The sequence below is a fragment of the Siniperca chuatsi genome, linkage group LG7, assembly GCF_020085105.1.
Source record: "Siniperca chuatsi isolate FFG_IHB_CAS linkage group LG7, ASM2008510v1, whole genome shotgun sequence".
In the NCBI taxonomy this organism is placed as follows: Eukaryota; Metazoa; Chordata; class Actinopteri; order Centrarchiformes; family Sinipercidae; genus Siniperca; species Siniperca chuatsi.
Genome location: NC_058048.1, coordinates 2,321,306 through 2,340,726, shown reverse-complemented (window position 1 = coordinate 2,340,726; position 19,421 = coordinate 2,321,306). Strand labels below are relative to the sequence as shown.

The 19,421-nt window shown below is 41.3% G+C and overlaps 1 protein-coding gene and 1 long non-coding RNA gene across 6 annotated transcripts in view; one reads left to right on the top strand and one right to left on the bottom strand.

Annotated features, from left to right (window-relative positions):
- Positions 1 to 71: 71 nt before the first annotated feature.
- Positions 72 to 19,281, top strand: LOC122878661. Its single transcript, XR_006378518.1, has 2 exons — positions 72 to 754; positions 17,768 to 19,281. It is a non-coding gene; the product is annotated as an uncharacterized LOC122878661 (long non-coding RNA).
- sez6b (seizure related 6 homolog b) overlaps positions 13,457 to 19,421 on the bottom strand; it is a 313,597-nt gene continuing 307,632 nt past the window's right edge. For 4 of the 5 annotated variants that reach the window (XM_044201746.1, XM_044201743.1, XM_044201741.1 and 1 more), the window contains 2 exons: positions 16,165 to 16,173; positions 13,457 to 15,247 (listed from right to left, as the gene is read on the bottom strand). In XM_044201746.1, coding sequence (XP_044057681.1) covers positions 15,218 to 15,247; positions 16,165 to 16,173 — 39 coding nt within the window. In that variant the 3' untranslated portion in view covers positions 13,457 to 15,217. The remainder of the gene's footprint in view (positions 15,248 to 16,164; positions 16,174 to 19,421) is intronic. The other variant, XM_044201744.1, reaches the window with a different exon arrangement.

The following is a 19,421-nucleotide window of genomic DNA, read 5'->3' as shown; positions in this document are numbered from 1 at the left end:
TATTCGGCCACTACTACTGTACTGGAATTATACTAATAGATAGGCCTATCACTATCCCTGTCACAGCCTACTTCTGCTACTGTCTCCATACTGCGCTGAGAGTCATATTAACTGCTGCTTGTATTGATAGCCCTATTCCAGACGGACATTAGTGATACCTCTTTCTCAAAGTCCGCCATTAGCTTCTACAGTTGAATTACTACCTCTGTTGCCTGCAGCTCGCACTTTTACCACTGTTACTGCTCCTAAAATGACCATTTTCAGTTTCACTGTTGCATTGGCACAGCTGCTTCTGTCACAGTAGTGGGCCTATTGTTTTTACAACTACCAGCACTACTTGTGTCTGCAACTAACTCTAATAGGACTGGTATTATTACACATCTTTCCACAACTATTAGTACTAGCCACCACAAGCACCACTAGCAGTACAGCTTCTGTCTTCTGAGTATGCTATCGACTAAACAAAAATATGCAAAATGGGAGATACATCACTGGGCAAAGTGATTGAGCAAAAATAACAAAACAGCCCTGAAGTGTGTGCTTATGTTAGGTGTGTGTGAGGGTGTGAACGTAAGGCTTTCCATTCTTTGTAATAAAAGAAAGGAAAACAAAGAGGGCTAACAGCACAACATAGTCAAATGCGTGCCTGTGGGGGGAAAGAGTGGCTGACATTGCCTGGATTTTACAGATTGGAACCATGGAGCCTACAATGTGTGTTTCCAGTTGGCGCTGATGACCCACCTGTACAACAGAGGTGAGAACACTGCTGAACCAACAGCAGCAGGGCCTTCACAAGATCTCACCTTGTAGCTATGGAAGCGTATAGGTGACTCTATTCAAATGATAATGTAAACTTGGAAATGAAAATGTAATTCCACAATAGCATTATAATTTTCCACATATGTATGTGTTGTCTGAGTAAAAATGAAAATGAAACAGTCCAGTTTTCATTTTCACATACTCTTATGGGCGTTCTACGACCATATTAAAATGAAAATGGAAAAGAGCAGCCGGAGGACATCAGAGGGAACACCAGAAACTATTTTCTTCATATAATATGATCCAGTTTCACCAAAATCAGTGAATAAAGTTGTGTTTTGTACAGTAGTCCCCAGAAACACGGCTGGTGGCGTCTATTGTTTTTTCCAAACTAATTCTTGTCTCATTTCTGGTCTAATAAACAGTAAATTAATCTGTCATATGCCGCCAAGGCTTTCCTCATATGGAGGTGCACGTGGTTTCATCTAAAGTAGGTTGGGAAAATGATAGACCTGCCCAGGTCTGTAGGTAGAATGTTAATGAACCAGGAAGTGACGTCCTAACTGAAGCCCCGCCTTGATGAGAGCACTGACAGTTTTCATTTTCATGTTGACCCCAAAAGAGAGTGGTGAGATGTAAATGTAAATGCAACAGACTGGGGGCGCTGTTTCGCTTGTTGCATTTGAATACTGGCCAGTGTACAGCGGGGTACGACTTTGAAAATTAAATGTCAAACAGCTTTTCCATTTTCATTTTAATGTGGTCATAGAACGCCCATACGAGTATGTGGAAATGAAAATGCTAATTGGATTATTATATTTTCATTTTTACTCGAATAACAAATTAGAATGCTATTGTGGAATCACATTTCCAAGTTTACATTATCATTTGAATATAGTCCCCTATATGATTCCATATGTAACAGTTCTGTATATATTATACATAGCTTTTTCAGAAACTGGGACAAAGTGTAACACATTTGTCACAACATGAAAGATCATACGGAGAGATGATAAACAATAACACAACATTCATCATTTTGAGTCTTCCTACTAATAGGAATACAAACATCCAATCAAAAACTATTCCAGATAATCATGGAGACTAAGGAAAAAGTAAACATGTTATGCCAGGTTGTTTATGATGATGCCTAAGCCACATCCCTTACTCAGGGATGATGGGTAATTTGTAGCCCTTGCCAGCAGAGGGAGGCAGTGATCTGTTGTGTTTGAGTAGTTGGCCAAATGGATTCTTACCATTCAATTTTATCATCACCTCAGGAAAGTGTGCTCAATGTGTACTATGTGTACATAGAAACGTAAAAAAGGACCCATTCAGATATTCTAATGTTGGCTTTAGTTGATTTAATCCAAAATGATCTGTGTTATTAGCCTTCACAAACCTACGTCCTTGAGCCCCACACAGCAGGTCAGAACGTCAGGGGGTCAGAACGTCAGGGGGTCAGAACGTCAGGGGGTCAGAACGTCGGGGGGTCAGAACGTCAGGGGTCAGAACGTCAGAACGTCAGGGGTCAGAACGTCGGGGGTCAGAACGTCGGGGTCAGAACGTCAGGGGTCAGAACGTCGGGGTCAGAACGCCAGGGGTCAGAAACGTCAGAACGTCAGGGGTCAGAACGCCGGGGTCAGAACGTCGGGGTCAGAACGTCAGGGGTCAGAACGTCAGAACGTCAGGGGTCAGAACGTCAGGGGTCAGAACGTCGGGGGTCGGGGGTCAGAACGTCGGGGGTCAGAACGTCAGGGGTCAGAACGTCAGAACGTCAGGGGGTCAGAACGTCAGGGGTCAGAACGTCGGGGGTCAGAACGTCAGGGGTCAGAACGTCAGAATGTCAGGGGTCAGAACGTCAGGGGTCAGAACGTCAGAACGTCAGGGGTCAGAACGTCAGAACGTCGGGGTCAGAACGTCAGAACGTCAGAACGCGTCAGAACGTCAGGGGTCAGAAACGTCCAGGGGTCAGAACGTCAGGGGTCAGAACGTCAGGGGTCAGAACGTCCAGAACGTCAGGGGTCAGAACGTCGGGGTCAGGCGTCAGGGGTCAGAACGTCAGGGGTCAGAACGTCAGAACGTCGGGGTCAGAACGTCAGGGGGTCAGAACGTCAGGGGTCAGAAACGCCGGGGTCAGAACGTCGGGGGTCAGAACGTCCAGAACGCCGGGGTCAGAACGTCAGAACGTCGGTGGGTCAGAACGTCAGGGGGGTCAGAACGTCAGGGGGTCAGAACGTCAGAACGTCGGGGGGTCGAGGGTTACAGTTTGTTGAATTTAAAACTATAATTTTCAATGCTCACAAGTTCTACGATAATAGAAACTAGAATTACCGCCCCACGGTTGTATGCCGCCGCCAACCAGTCAAGTTTCAGCTACATCCATGTCTGTCCAGACTCATATGTGTAGTGAATACTTGGAAGGAATTGAATAAAAAGGTATACAGTATGTGTGTGTGTGTGTGTGTAATTTTTGGCTAAAAGGAAGTTATCACTATACTGATGATTAGAGGTGTGGGAATTTCTTCATTCTAAGATGCATCATGATGCAGATGTGAAGATCTGATTGTTGATTTTCCGGCCTTGGTTGGACAATAAAGTTGTAAAGTTACGTTGCAACGCCGCTCTCTTGCATTGAATTGTGGGCGAACGTTAGGCTAACGTTACTTTTTTATCGTAGAAAAGGTTTCAGTCGTAGTCATCTGGACACTGTTTTCAGAATCAAGACGTTTCGGCTCCCATCCGGAAGACATTCTCAATTGTGAAAAAATTGGACGGGAACTGGAAATTTAAGCTACTCTGTGTTACATAAGCCCCGCCCTCAGGAGGGAATCTGCCTGAGTATCTGTTAATAGCTAGTTAAGTGCCTGATTAGCATGTACATGCTAATCAGGCACTTAACAGCGATGAGGTAGATGCAGCCAGAGAACAATAGGCCTGATTACTGATTACTGGGCCATCTTGAAAGTATTAGGTCAGTTTCAGGTGAAACTAGCTATTAACAGATACTCAGGCAGATTCCTTCCTGAGGGCGGGGCTTATGTAACACAGAGTAGCTTAAATTTCCAGTTCCCGTCCAATTTTTTCACAATTGAGAATGACTTCCGGATGGGAGCCGAAACGTCTTGATTCTGAAAACAGTGTCCAGATGACTACGACTGAAACCTTTTCTACGATAGAACACTCCTGGACGAATGAGGGACTACACCGTGTTACTTTTTTATGTTGGGAGATATGGTGGAGGGAGGCAGAGATCAGCTGCCAGTGATAAAAAACACTCCCAGTATTTTGAAAGTGGACATCTGGGCACATTTCAGATTTTCTGAACCTACTGGGAAGCATGAACTGGACAAGACGCACACTGTGTGTAAAGTCTGCCTCTCGAAAATTAAATACTTTGGTAATACAACGAATTTGAGGAGCCACGTTAGCCGTTCCCACCCGACCTAACGTCTGCGACCATAAAGAATACAGCGAGCCCAGCTAATCAGCCAAGAACTGAGGAGGCGCGGTCACCACAGATACTGGTACTGAAAAGATGCAGCTTTTTATATTATAGACAGCTGTAGACTGTTTTTGAAAGCACTTTCTAAAAAAAAGGGAGTTAGGATGTATCTGCTTGTATTAATTGATGTGGTAGCTGCACAAAATGTGGCGCTTTTGTTTTCTCCTGGCATTTTCAGATGCGAAGCCTCTGTATGAGCTGTAGGAGAAACTCACCCACAGGATCACGAGTAGCTACGTTGTTTGCAGTCATGTGATTCTGCAGAATGAGGCAGGAAGTGAAAGGCAGAATGGACGACATGGAGGAGAGCCCGTGCTGAGCTAGTCATTGTTTTCTCATTGTGTCGTCCCAGTCAACATGTGCGTGAAATCTGGAATCGCCCAGTTCATTCGTAAATTACGGCAGAAAAATCTTAGAAATGTACCACGTGAACACCGTTTTAGATTAAGGAGGCGATGAATGTGGACACTAATGTCCTACAGAAGGGGCAGCACTGACGACTGAGCCAGGCTAGTGTGCTTTGGAGTTTCCTGTTGAATAAAGCAGTAGCTGCTGGCACAGATGACCCTTTCTCAGCCTGCTGCTGCCAACATGTCTGCTGAAAAGTCAGCTAGGCTTGGTTTAAATCAAGTGGAGTCCACAGTGTCAACTGCGTGAGCATATTGCCATCATGTAGTAAGTTTGTCCAGCGTTAATGCACTACATACTGAAAACATGGTAAGAATAACCAGTTGTGAAAAACATTTGCATCTACAGTAGACAGCAGCAGTCGTGTGCTGTGCTGTGCAAATGTTAAGAAGGCACCTTGTCTGGACCCCCCCGGGACAAACCCACTTATTTACATGCGGTGGCATACAGGTAGCCAACACACTTGCTGTGACCAGTCCCAATACTATTGACGTCCCCGGGGTCCTAGCACCAGTCACATTGGTTTCCCGTGCATCAGTTCCGTTGTTCGCGAGGAGCCAGGACGACCCTGCAAATTCTCCCACTACGGACACTTCCATCTCAGTCAGTCCGCTGTACACACCATTCCCGGTATGCATACATCTGGCCGTCTAGGCATGTGTGTACCGAGCCCACTCGTCTGGCCTTTACTAGCTCTAAGGAGTACGTTACACTGGACTCATCTCCTGACTGTTACATTTAAACATCAGAAGCCTGCTCCCAAAGCTCGACTACATTCACGTTTTGCTTCATACGTTCAGACGTCCTGGTTCTGACTGAAACATGGCTCTGCCCTAAGATCCCAAAGAATGCCATTACTGTAGATGGACCCGACTTCTATAGATGGGATGGAGGAAGTAAGGGGGGCAGATTTATGTGATTTATGAAAAAGATGTATATCGTGTTGGACCTCTGTCTTGGTCGGGACCTGCAGTGACCACTGTCCCGTCTCGTGTCCGAGATACTAGAATTCCAAAATCTCAATCTCAAATTATCACCTCAAGAAATTACAAGCATTTTAATCTTCAGGATTTTTTAAATGATTTGTTAGTCTCTGACATTAATAACATTTTCATTACTGATCCTGCCGTGGCACTGGAAAACATTACAGAATCTTTTAATGTTATTGCTGACAGACATGCTCCTTATAAAAAACACAGAATTAAAAACAGATTCAGTCCTTGGTTCTCCCCACAACTCTCCAACGCCATCCACAACAGAGACAAAGTCTGGTCCGAGGCTAGATCCAGTGGCACCCCTGCGGACTGGTTAACCTTTAGGCACCAGAGAGACATCTGCCCCGGCATGACTAGGAAGGCTAGATCAAATTATTGTCAGTCAGCGCTCTCTGCCTGCGACACTTCCACTACATTTTGGAACAGCATAGCATCACCTCCCATGTCAAGTCAAACAACGATCATATAACTGATAGATCTTCTATGGTTGAAGCTTTTAATCCCCATTTCCTCTCCTCTGGTCTTTTATTTAATATGTCTGCTGATTCATCTGTAGACAATTACCATATCAGTCCAGCAGAGGGAGTCCCCAGCGCCTCAGCTTCCTCACAGTGTACATTTTCTTTTAATCTGCTCAGCAGTGCAGAAGTTTACAAAACTCTGGTTAGGTTAAAAGCTTGCAAAACACTGGTGCAGATAATCTTGACCCATACGAATAACTAAGTGCCCCCTTAATCTGTCCACATTTAGCACATATTTTTAACCAAACATTTTTAACATGATTCATGGAAGCTTCATGGAAGAGTGCCTCAGTAACACTGTTACACAAAAGTGGTGATGTCTCCAGTCTCAACAACTATTGTCCAATATCCAAACTTCCCTTTTTAGCAAAACCTGGTCAGTTTACAGCTACGTGCCTTTATTGCCTCCCAAAACTTACTACAGTCTGGTTTTCTCCCGGGTCACAGCACAATAACAGCTGCAGTGTCAGTCGCTGATCACATTGTCTCCTTCATAGATAAAAAACTATTTTGTGCTGCCCTCTCCATTGACCTCTCCAAAGCATTTGATACTGTCGGTCATACAATCCTACTCTACAAACGCTTAACTGGTTCCACTCTTACCTTACAGAGAGAACTGTTGTTGCTGATGGTACTCAGTCAGGCCACCTCACCATCAGAAATGGGTTGCCACTGGGGTCTATCCTTGGTCCACTGCTGTTTCAATATACATAAAAAACATAATACTTCCAAATCAATACTTCAATGTACATTTTTTTATGATGATACTATTTTATATGCCCCAGGCCCTCACTTGTCTTCAGTCTGCCTTTACTCTTTAATCCCAAAGCTCATGGTATTCTCCACCTCCACCAGTGACTCTGACTGTCCTGCCATTACAACTCTAAATGGCACTTACAGTATATTACTCTGGCTGAGTCCTACAAATATTTAGGAATCTGGCAGACAGCAGACTATCATTCAAGATTCACATTCAACATTTGATTCAAAAATCACTTAAAAATCAAACTAGGCTTCTTGTACAGAATTAAAGGATGTCTGTCTTCTTCCAACCGTAAAACTCTTGTGCAGTCAACCTTCATGTCTGTCCTCGACTGTGGAGATGTTCTGTATTGTCACGCTGCCCCATCAACACACAGCAGTTAAATTCTGTGTATCACAGTGCGTTACGCTGTACTGTACTCATCATTGTTCTCTGTATCAGGCGGTGGGATGGACTTCCTTGCAGCCATCTCATGTTACTCATCTATAAAGCTCTACTGTCCAAACTACCTCACATCTCTTCTCTCATTGAAATCTGTAACTACAGCACACGATCCAGTAGCTGAGCTTAGCTCTCCCTGTGTAGTTGTGTTGATTCTGTTTTTGTTTGTGTTCTTTTGAATGTTCTTGTTCTCAGGTCTCTCTTGGAAAAGAGATCTTAATCTCAATGCGACTGCCTGATTAAATAAACATTAAATAAAATAAAAAGTGTGTCCAGGTCTTTGGTTGAAGTCTGGTTCCCCTTTGAGTAGTGTTTCCTCTGATGCTGCCCTCCGTGGTTGGGGTTAGGACTTAATTTAGGTTTAGGTATGGTTACGCATTGCAGAGATGAGGTAAGGTTAAGGAGAAACATAATTCGATGGGGAAACTTGCATATCTTGTGTATCTGAAATGTTGCCTGACTTTTATGATAAAGGGCATATTTTCCTTTTATATACTTAACTAATCATCTAATTGGGAGACGATAATGTGACATGTTTCATAAAGCTGTGTTCACTTTTTTTACCTTTACCTAATAAATCCCTTTTGTGGCTGAAATATCATGTCAGTGATGTCCATATGAAATACAAGAAGGCATTGGCAGTGTATAGGCTGTTGTTTGTTTTTCAAAACCAGGGAAAAATCCATCAATGAGTACAACACCAGACCTTTTTGAATTGCTATTATTGCATAATGATGAGATGTGGGCACTAATTCAGAGGTCTGGAACCATGCGCAGTGTGACAAGCATTGAGGTTGTTTACCTGCACATCAACACTCAGATTTCTTGGATAATTCATATTAAAACCCCCAGTCATATGGACAGTTGTGTTTTCTGCTGCACGTTTACACGCCTGTACTCTCAGGCTTCCACTGTTTTCAAAGATCCATTAATGCCTGCTCAGAGACATACTGCTACCTTGACAGACATAATACATCGTGTTGAACAGCAGATGCATTGCAGTTGCTTCATGTCATGACTTCATTACACAGCTAATTATCACGTTTAATGGGACTATTTTCACTTCTTCATTTCCGCACACTGTTACTGATTTATTTCTGGAGGCACAGAGGAGATCCAAAGAAACTTAATGCAATGGAAGGCAGAGATCATTTCACATTCAATTCTAGGAAAAATTAATTACTTTTAGTATGACTGCAATTATTGGAGTGTTGTAAAGAAAAGAAAAAAATACTTAAATTACAGTGGGAGTCTGCGACATCATAGGCCTTTTTCATATAGCTTAAAAAGACACAACAGTGAAAATACCATGTAAACCATTTACCATTTAAAGAGTTTCCCTTCGGGGATCAATAAAGTATTTCTGATTCTGATTCTGATAATTTTGGTACTTTTTCAAAAATGTGTTCTGTCAAGTTCACATTTTTAGACAATGTAAAACTTGGCTAAATATGGGTACGTTACAGTGCATATGTTCACTGTGGTTGGCTAAGCAGACGGTGTCAGCCCATTGGCACATATTAAATTTCACTCAACATTTATTTTTGTTAATGACATACTTAATATGTAAGCAAAAAAAAAAAAAAAGAATTTGAGTGGTTATCAATCTGCAAGTCAACATTTAGAAGGGCACAGGCAAAGATTCAAAAGTGCAAAACAAGAAAAGGGCAGAATCATGAGTGTGATGGAAGAACCTTCTAAGAGGGATAGTGTTGTTCGATTTCCAGCTGTCCTTCATAACTGTGATAAAGATAAGGCTTTGACAGCCACATGTTCTGTTAACATCTGTAAACCAAAAATGTTTGGTGAGGTATTCAGAACCAGATCAGCCAAAACCAAAATAGAAGTCTAGTAGATTTCAAACTGAGCATGAACCAAATCAGGATTTTGCTCTACACTACTATTCTGCACTTGTTTTAGTTTTCTAGTTTTTTTACTTACCTAATTTGTCAAGTAAAGTGTCTTTAAGTATCCCAAAAATTACAAATTAGAAATGATTATAATAATTCTTATTATAGAGGTGTGCCTCAGAAATCTGAGCTCAGAAAACAAGTTCAATCATGAACACATTATAGTTAAAAGTTAAATTCAACTGCAGTCACATTCAGAGTCAAGCCATTCTGTTAATTTAAATTGTGTCTTTCAAACTAAATTTCCAATAATTAATTTATTCAATAGATCACTTACGTCACTGGTTCTATATGAGCATAACAAATTGGAATTTCTGCAATACAAATAGCCTCACACAATCAAATGGACACAAATCATTCACTCAGCTACAGCTGCAAACAAGGAGACTAGGGATTCAGCAAATAAGACACTTTTTTCTGAACAATAACCTTTATTGAAGATGTTTGTTAAGTAGCTTAATCAGTACTTTATGTACAATGAATCAAAAATAGGTTAATTATCATCATTGCCATCACACCCGCTTGCATGGATACATATTATCATAGGACAATATAAACGGTATGTTTGAACGACAGCAATGGTCTAAATTTAGACGCAATCTCCAAATAGGCAATGGCAATATGAACAAGAGTTTAACTCGGTGTGCATTTTCCTTTTGCTTCATAGAAAATGTAACACATGGGCTGTCACTAAAAGTGTTAAACTCAATTTGTAATGCTAACACTGATGCTGATAAACCAAGAAGAAATCAAAAGATCTTTGTCTTTAATTCTGCATGTTACATATGAATGTCTGTATTCTCCTTCTAAAATATAAGTGAAACTTTAATGATCCCCATGGGAATTGGATGTTATGTATGGGGAAAAGTTTATTGATAATATGATATTATCATATCTTAACTTATATGTTAACACTGCTTTTTAAAGAAACCATTCAACATTCTGGGAAATATTCTTATTTGCTTTCTTTCTGAGAGTGAGATGGGAAGATTGATACCAATTTCATGTCTGTGTGTTAAGTACAGAGCTGGAGTCAGGACGTGGTTAGCCTAGCTTAGCATAAACACTGGAAGCAGGGGGAAACAGCTAGCCTGGCTCTGTTCAAAGTGAAAAAAAAACGTCTACCAACATTGTGCACATTGCCTTTGCCACCTCTTACTCATTGCGGTGAACCTGTCAATGCTAGCAAATATTAGGTAGCCTGTTTGATATCAAACATTGTGTAAATAAGTAACCTACAGCATTCTCTGACAATTTACATGACTTTGCTCCAAGCAGTGCTTCATTTCTGTTTGTATCTATAATTTTGAAAGCAAATGAAGAAAATAGGAATCCCAGAAACTACAGTAATGATCTTCTTCTCTGTAGGCCTAAAATATTTTCCACGCCTGGTAAAGGCTAAACTTCCTGTTACACTGTAACACTTTGTCAGTATTTGTCAGTTTCTCAGCAAATCACTATGGAGCATCCAGGCAAATGTCACCTTCATTTGCATACTGTTAAAATGGATAAAGTATTGTTTGTCAAGAAATAGTTCCATCCCTAAAACCACAAATTGTTGCATTTATATTTTTCTGCTTGAGAACGAATTAACAAGATACAACATGTTTTTTAACCAGCTTTAGAGGTGTTGGTGGCAGTAGCATTTTCTCCCAGAGGCCAAGGGAAGCCAGGCTTCCCCTGTTTTTTTAGATTGTAGTTGTCATTATAATAAAAATATTTCATTTAACAGTTTCAGTAATTCTGTGCTGCTGCTACCATCTCTTCCCCATTTCTCACTGAGTATTTCACAATGAGTGAAACAGCGCCCCTCTAAATGAATGTCTGGTGAAACACTATATTGCACTCCTACTGTAGACTAATGCCATGTCTGCGAGGAGGCCGGGCTGAGTTGGCATCCCTTGGTGAAAAGAAAATTGAATGATTAACCAATCAGATGAGGCTACTGTCATCCCACTGCCAAAGTGTTATTAGTCAGGACCAGGCCAAGGGAAGCCAGCGGCCCTTTGGCCTCAAACCTATCAAATCATAGCATGTTATTAACGTTACTGAAATTAAGTAACCATTATCACAATTTTACTAAACTACCGTTACAGCAGCAACTTAAAATTAAATCTGACGGCAGGCCAATGCCAAAACTGGAGCTGCATATGGAGAGGAAAAAAGCGATTTGGACTTTCAATCAATCAAGAAAGTTATGTCCGCATGGAGTGGCTAGCTAGTAGCGCTAAACTATTTTGCTGGCCATGTCTTCTTTTTGACGAGGATTCGTGCTCACTGAACAATCCTTGGGCCACTACAGGATTCATCGACCTTACCAACCTATCATGGGCAATTGAAAGGCACGGTAAATCCAAAAGTCACATATTGTGCTGTGAAATTGAAGCTTTTTGGACGGTCAGGATTGACGAGGCTCTGGACTTGGCAAGAAGCATTAGCACAAAGAAGCACAATGAACAGGTAAAGAAAAACAAGAGTCATTGTTGCAGCCTTGTATCTTGCACGCCAAGAACAAGCATTCAGGGGACACAATGAGGCAGCTGGCAGCTCTAACGGGCAATTTTGTGACGCTGGTACATGCATTTGCAGAGTTTGACACTACACTTGCAGAGCAGTTGGGATCTCAGTTGGGTTCAGTGCTATGTCAAACACCATACAGAATGACATCATTGAAAGCATAGCTCGAGTTATCCAGGATGACACTGATAAAGAAAAAAACATGTCTCCTTTCATTGCTGTAGAAGTGGATGACACATCAGACATTTCTAACAAGTGCCAACTCACTGTCATCATCAGATGTTAATGAAAAAGGCAGTATGTGTGAACGTTTTCTCGGATTTTTTGATGTTAGCTCAGATAGAGATGCAAAAGCTATAACATCAGGTGTGATGAGAGCCATCAGAAACTACAGTCCCACAAATAAACTCATTTGTCAGACTTATGACGGAGCAAGCTGCATGACATGAGTGGACAGCACGGTGGAGTGCAGGCTTTAGAGAAATCCCACTGCCCTAATGCACTATTCATCCACTGTTGTGCTCACAAGTTAAATTTGGTACAAGGCACAAATAACACTCAAGCAGCCAAACTGTTTTTTGCCAGTCTTGATGCCTTTCACAATTTTTTCTCACGTTCATTTAAGAGATCGGCATTACTGTGTGAAGTTGATCGAGCTGTGCGTATACCAAGGGGTATGTATCGCTTTCGATAAGATAATGACAGAACCGGGATGGGACAAAGAGACTATTGCAAAGAGTGCAACCTTGAAGCAAAAACTTGAGGATTTTGACTTTTCCTTCGTGCTCGGGGTCTTTCAGTCCATTTTCGGCCTCACAGAGCCACTATTCGATGGTTCTGCAAAGTAAGGTGGACATCAAAAAATGCCAGGATTGGATCAAGAGCTCTGTCAGCGCTCTCAAAGCCACAAGAACAGATGAGACGTTCAGTGGCATTTATGATGAAGCAGTCCAGACAGCAGAACCTGTGCCCCGACGTAAACATTGTTGCCGTGGCGGGGAGGACCTGGAGCAGGGGCTTAACCAGCACCAAGAAGGAGACGAGGGAACACCTCCGAGACACATTATCTAAAGATATAGTTACTCTAGATGGCATTGCCCTGGCCTCCAGCACCACCGTAAGGAACCTCAGAGTTAGCTTTGATTTATCCTTTAACTCCCACATGAAACAAACTTCAAGGACTGCCTTTTTTCACCTATGCAACATTGCAAAAATCAGGCACAGAACACTGTGCTCCCAGGTTGCAGGGTTACTTGTGGTTCCTAGAGTCTCCAAAAGTTGAATGGGAGCCAGAGCCTTCAGTTATCAAGCTCCTCTCCTGTGGAATCAGGTCCCAGTTTGGGTTCGGGAGGCAGACACCATCTCCACATTTAAGAGTAGGCTGAAGACTTTCCTCTTTGATAAAGCTTATAGTTAGGGCTGGCTTGGATGAGTCCTTAGTTATGCTGCTATAGGCCTAGACTGCCGGGAGACTTCCCATGATGCACCTCTTTCCTCTCTCCTTCTCTACCTCTCTGCCTGTATGCATTTTTATCCCATTACTGCATGTTACTAACTCGACATCTTAAGATGTTTCTGCCTGTTAAAAAGAAGTTTTTCCTTGCCACTGTCGCCAAGTGCTTGCTCATGGTGGGATTTGTTGGGTCTCTGTAAATAATATTATAAAGAGTACGGTCTAGACCTGCTCTATAGGAAAAGTGCAATGAGATAACTTCTGTTATGAATTGGCGCTATATAAATATAATTGAATTGAATTGGGTTGTATCTTTCCGACATCTTTACTTCCAGATTGTTCTGTTCTGATTGTTTCTGCAAGCCTGCTGCATTTACCAGCAGTGAGTTGTCTCAGCTGATCAAGATATATCCATTCTTTGATGAGCAGCAGTTAAGGAATGAGCTACTTACGCTGTACACCAAGTTGTTTCACAAGCCACCAGGAGAGCTGGTACTCTGAGGAACACGTGTGGACAGGACAGACTTGTCAACCTAGCCAAAATATCCATTTACTCTGCTGTTGTGGAGGACCTAAAGGCCAATGGGTAATTCTGCAAGATGGTTATTGACCACTTCGCCACCATGAAAGACAGGAGAATGGCCTTCCTCTTCAAGTAGAGTGAGTGAAATGCACACCCCTTCTCTCTCTCTCTCTCTCTTTACTGTTGACTGAACTGCCCATGTAGCTATGTGTGCAATTTTTGATGTGGTTATATGGCTTATTGTGCCTTCCTGGCCTTATGTAGCTGCGTGTGTTAGTCAGTCCACTGAAGTACAGTAGTTGTTTAGTTGCGGTTGTTTACACGCAGAAAAGTCAGGGCCAGGTTACCTGAATAGATGAGACTGTGATTGTTTATCCTCTGCAGCTCTGGTACTGAGTTTTAGATCATGTTGTATAATAAACATTTGGCCTTGGTTTTAAACAATAAGGAAGTATGGAAATAATTTGTGTATGCTGACATATACAACGGAGTTTGTAAGTCATGTGTTTGATACATGTAGTCTACTACGGATACTTTTGATGTGAACATAAAACTTTAACCGTCTCCTGATTGTGTTTGTGAATTAATGTTTCTTTTATTCATTATCGAATCTGTACTGTGCATTAAGAGGCCAGTTTTCCCAAGTGTCAGTTAGAAACAGGCTTTAGTCATCTGTAGGATACAATTTTGTGTAAATGAACTTGTGCGCTGTAATAGCATTGACCCACTCTTTCCCCCAGCTAGGGGGAAGCTAGGCTAACCAAGTACAGCTGCATACTTAACACACAGACATGAGAATAATAGCAATCTTCTCATCTCACTCTCAGAACGAAAGATATTCCTTCAAGGGCCTTTTATTTAAGGCACATTCTGATTTCTGATCTCAGAAGGTTGCGTCAATTCAAAGAGCAACATTTTTGGTCATACTCTGATAAAAGCAAATGTTGCTGTTTTTCTGTGACTTTCAATTGTAAGATCTTACTATTAATAGACATCCCATAAATCCATAAGCATTGTTCTTTAAATGGTGGCAGAAGACATATAGCATATAATGTACATAACAAGACATAACATCTGTGGTTATATGCACTTAATGGCACTAGCTTCGCATTGATTCCCTCTGCTTTCTGAGATGGTACTTTGCACTGAAAGTCCTCAGGATGTGAGCACAGGATTAAAAACTGTACAAACTGCTGCTGCTGCACCGATACTGTTGAAGAGCTAGAAAAATAATCCGGTGGCCCAGCCTTTCCAGGGGTGGTGTGGTGTCCTCTGTTGGTTAAATAAAGGGAGGCTCATATTCAGTGTACAGAGAACAGGGTGGAGGTGTCAAGGGAGTCACCAAAGGTGTGAGTGTGACAGACGTTGAAAAGGCCAGCAGGCTTATTATTTGTCCATACTGAAGCACACACACTGGCGTCTTCAGATCGAAACCTCGTATTCTCTTGTTTCCTGTGAAGAGAATGGAAACATAAGGTCACAGGCAGATCTACTTATACAGCTAGTGCTGTCCAACATTTTCTCTAACTCCAAAATTGATTACCATCAGACAACCAAACCCAGTTTACATTCTAGTGAATTAAATTCTAGTGAAACTGAACTATTACTCATTTTGCAAGGGAGAGTCACTCTCATTAAGCGGCTTGTTGAACCATGTTAGGAACAATGTCTGACAACTGCAACAACTGTCTGTAGTGCGAGCTACACTGGGACGCAGTAGCAGCACAGCATGATACACCAATGTCATAGGTCACAAAAGAGAAATACTGAAGGAATCAAGGTCATTTATTTGTCATTTTATAACAGAGGGTTGCACAGTAAAGTTGTAGCACCTTCATGCTACACACATAGAACTATATAAAAATATTTAAATTCAGCAAAGAATAAAATAAAATAAAATACAATAAATAAAACAATATATACAGTTATTTACATATTTACCTATACACGTGTATGTAGTGCAATTTTTAAATTTGCATCTGCGACAGTGTAAACAGCAGCAACCAGATAGTGTTAATAATATGGGGACTGTGTGATCCTACTTCACTGATCACTAACTTTCATTTGAATAAAAAAAAGTAGGGTGTGCTATGAATTGCTGCAATACAAGACAGAAATATACAATATATAGGACGTGTTCTATTTTCTAGCAAACAAGCAGTAACACAACTCAAAGCGGCTGAACCTTAAAGTTTCTCAAATTCAAATTAAAGGACAAGGCTAGTGTTATTCAAATGTTTTGTTATTGTCAACAAATTCCTATGAAAAGACCAAAGACACTTGACACTTTAACTTGCAGTTTATGCAGCGCCTTTTAATGTGTGCTGTTTCTGTGTCTCAGCATTCAGGACAGGACTACAGTAACTCACCTCATTGTTCTTCAGGATTGCCAGCATGGGAGAAGAAGAAAAAGAACGACTCAACACACTTCATCTTATGAATGACTATGTCAAGTATTCAGTCCAAGGGGATTTACTAACATTTATTGGTAGAACCCAATATTGGTAGTTAAAAAAACAAGTTCCTAGTTCTTATTTAAAGATACAAAAGTGTTGCTAGCATTCAGCGGTTACTTTGAGAAGTTTGTGCTTTATCAGGTTGTCAGCCAAATATCGTGTTTTCTGCTCTTGACCTGAAAAGGTTTGAGGGAAAACCCTCAGACTGACAACTCACAGTGCCTATTGTGTCCCAATGTGCAAAGCTGCACCTGCTGCCAAAGGAACCTCTACTATTGCATGTTGTTCAAATGTACATAGAGGTGTCTACAAAAGTGTCATTACTGTGCTCCTCCTCAAACCTCCTCCTCTTGAGAACTGTTGGGCCCCTATTGACCCTTCCAACCTCTGTGCCCTCTGTGCAAAGTGTTTGTAGCCTGTCATCAAATTTTCCCATCAAGTACGAAGCACACAGCAGACTCAGCATGGCCCCAGGTTCACTGTGTGTCAGTTAGTTTGTGGTAATTTGATTAAACACAACTTGAGGAATATGTGAGTACAATATAAACTCAAATAATCAAGGTCTTAAAAGTAGATTTTGACACAGCGCCCTTCTTCAAGTCAGGGCCACAACATTGGAGAACAATGCAGGACCGTACCCAATTAAATTAACCCTAACCACATATTTTACTTTAGTGGTAAAAATTCCCTTGGTAATCCTGCCATGTTCAGGGGCCCCGAAAGCTCCAGGCTTCCTGTGTGCCAACTGATCAGGTGAGGAATGCCCACAAAGATACTAGAATGATACTAGAACCCCTGTTTGTGGTTCTATACTGTGTGTTTTGTACTGTTCTTATACTGTGGATTTTTTATAGATACTCTGCTGTTAAACTGTTAATTTGTTGTTTTTATTACTAAACTAAACTATATATATATATATATATATATATATATATATATATATATATATATATATATATAAATATAAAACACTATATCTATATATACACCTTGTACACCTTGACAAAAATGGATGCTTGTTTTGAAGAGAGGTTGTGCGAGGAGATCCGCTGTTACTCATTTATACAATTCATCTTAAAACAGTACAAAGACAGCCAACTGGCGTTGAACTCCTGGCGTGAAATCGCGCAAACACTTGGGAGAGATAAAAATGCCTGCAGTCAAAAGTGGAAGTATCTGCGAGACAGACATGTAAAGGCCAAGAGAAAGTTGAAAGGCAGGAGCTGCGATGCAGGCGGGAGTGCCTATACCTCCCATTATTTCCATGCTAGATTGGCTCTCTGGCTTCATCAAGCATCGTGCCACAGAGTTCCCAGGAGAGGCAATGTGAACTATTAAATCATTAAACTATGACAGACGAGTGGCCACAATCAATACAAGCTAGCAAGGTAGCTACCGGCCATGGTGTGGCTAGTGGTTAGCAACATAGCTACAGCTGCATATGTATTACCAGTGTTATCAATGCTGACCAAGTGTTCTTCATATAATTAAAATATGTCACTATTATGTGTTTCAGTGTGCAGGATCTAGTAAAATTGTGGTGTTGCAGCTGGAGTGCATCGCTGCTGGTCCCCCTGCTGAACAAGTCCCTCTCTGTCCAGCAGGGAACATTCCTCTGCCTGGTCTGGGAGACGCATTGGCATCCCCAGAAACTGCACCATCCTCTTCCTCATCAGGACTCTGTCTACAGCACCATCATCCCTGTCACCAACCTCATCGGTGACTCCTACAAGGTCAAGAAAGAGAAAGGAGCACCCGACACCTGTACAGGAGGCAATATTGGAGAGATTGAACAGACTGGACAGAGACAGAGAGGAAGAGAATGAAGAGGCACTATTTGGTCGGATGGTAGCGGGGATGCTGATGAAGCTACCAGAACAAAAAAGGATGGATGCAAAATTTTAAATCCACCATCATGCTTTACCGCATGCAAAAAGAATGCTGCCAGGAGGAAGCAAACTAGACTTGTGGTCAGGGGTGTAGGACTGGGGGGTCAAAAGGGGACTGAGTATGCAGGGCCCTCATGTGAGGAGGGCCCACAAAAATTCTAGAATAATACTAGAACCCCTGTTTGTGGTTCTATACTGTGTGTTTTATTGTTAAGACACAAGGCATTGGCTGAATTTATTTCTTTTCCTTTTCAAATCCAAGTTGTTTTTCAATATAGTGTGTAAATAGGCCAATAATGAAATCTCGCACACGAGGGCAGTGCTGAGCTGCTGAGGTCAGGTGAGGGGAAGTCTCAGGTTAATGAAATGAACATTTAATCAGGCTTCCAGGTTATCCAGGTGGGGAAAGATGCCGGCCTTGGTTAAGTTAGATTCAGACCAGCATGTGCTCTTTTGTGTGACAAAGTAGTTATTCCAGCAGGGAAAAGAAAAGTGGAAGCTGCATATGAAATAGGGTTTGCATCAACGTTAGATGACCTCAGAGACGCTGTAGGTACATATGATTTCTTCCTTTGTAAACTGTCCGCGATAGAGACTCACATTTATAGAACGTTTGAGGTGTACATTCCTTGGCCTTTGGTTTTTGACGGCGCTGCATTAATTATTTCACTTACTTAGCGTTTGGTGTGGTAACGTGTGGATTAAGGGTGTCATTATAAGGTTTGATATGTGATGGAACTGGTATTATAATGGTGTTTAATAGATGTGATATTTGATGGAGCTAGTTAATGATGTTATGTTTCATAATGATCATTATCAGTATAATAACTTGCATGTATGAATTTCAGAATATTAGGGTCAGAATTATTATTTCTTAGAGGTACTGATAATTTATCTGATTTATTTGTATGTGATTAATAATAATGACTAGTGGTAAATGATTGATTTATTTTGATTTGTTTGGAAGTCACTAACGCTGATAAAGTGAGACTAAGAGAAAAGTAATCCAGCATAATAATAATGATCTAATAATTTCTCTCTTTTTGTTGTTTTCCTAAAGGTTAACAACCTAATGAACTCCAGATAAACTGTCTTTGTAACTGCTGTGGACATCGAAAAGACTAATAAATCCAAAAAAGGAGTTGAGTTGTCCAGTGTGTCCTTGTACTCTGAGCCGACATTTTTGCTGTTCTTATACTGTTGATTTTTTTAATAGATATCCTCTGCTGTTTTACTATATCTATCTATAGTTTCAGTTTTCATAGATGACACTTCAAGTTT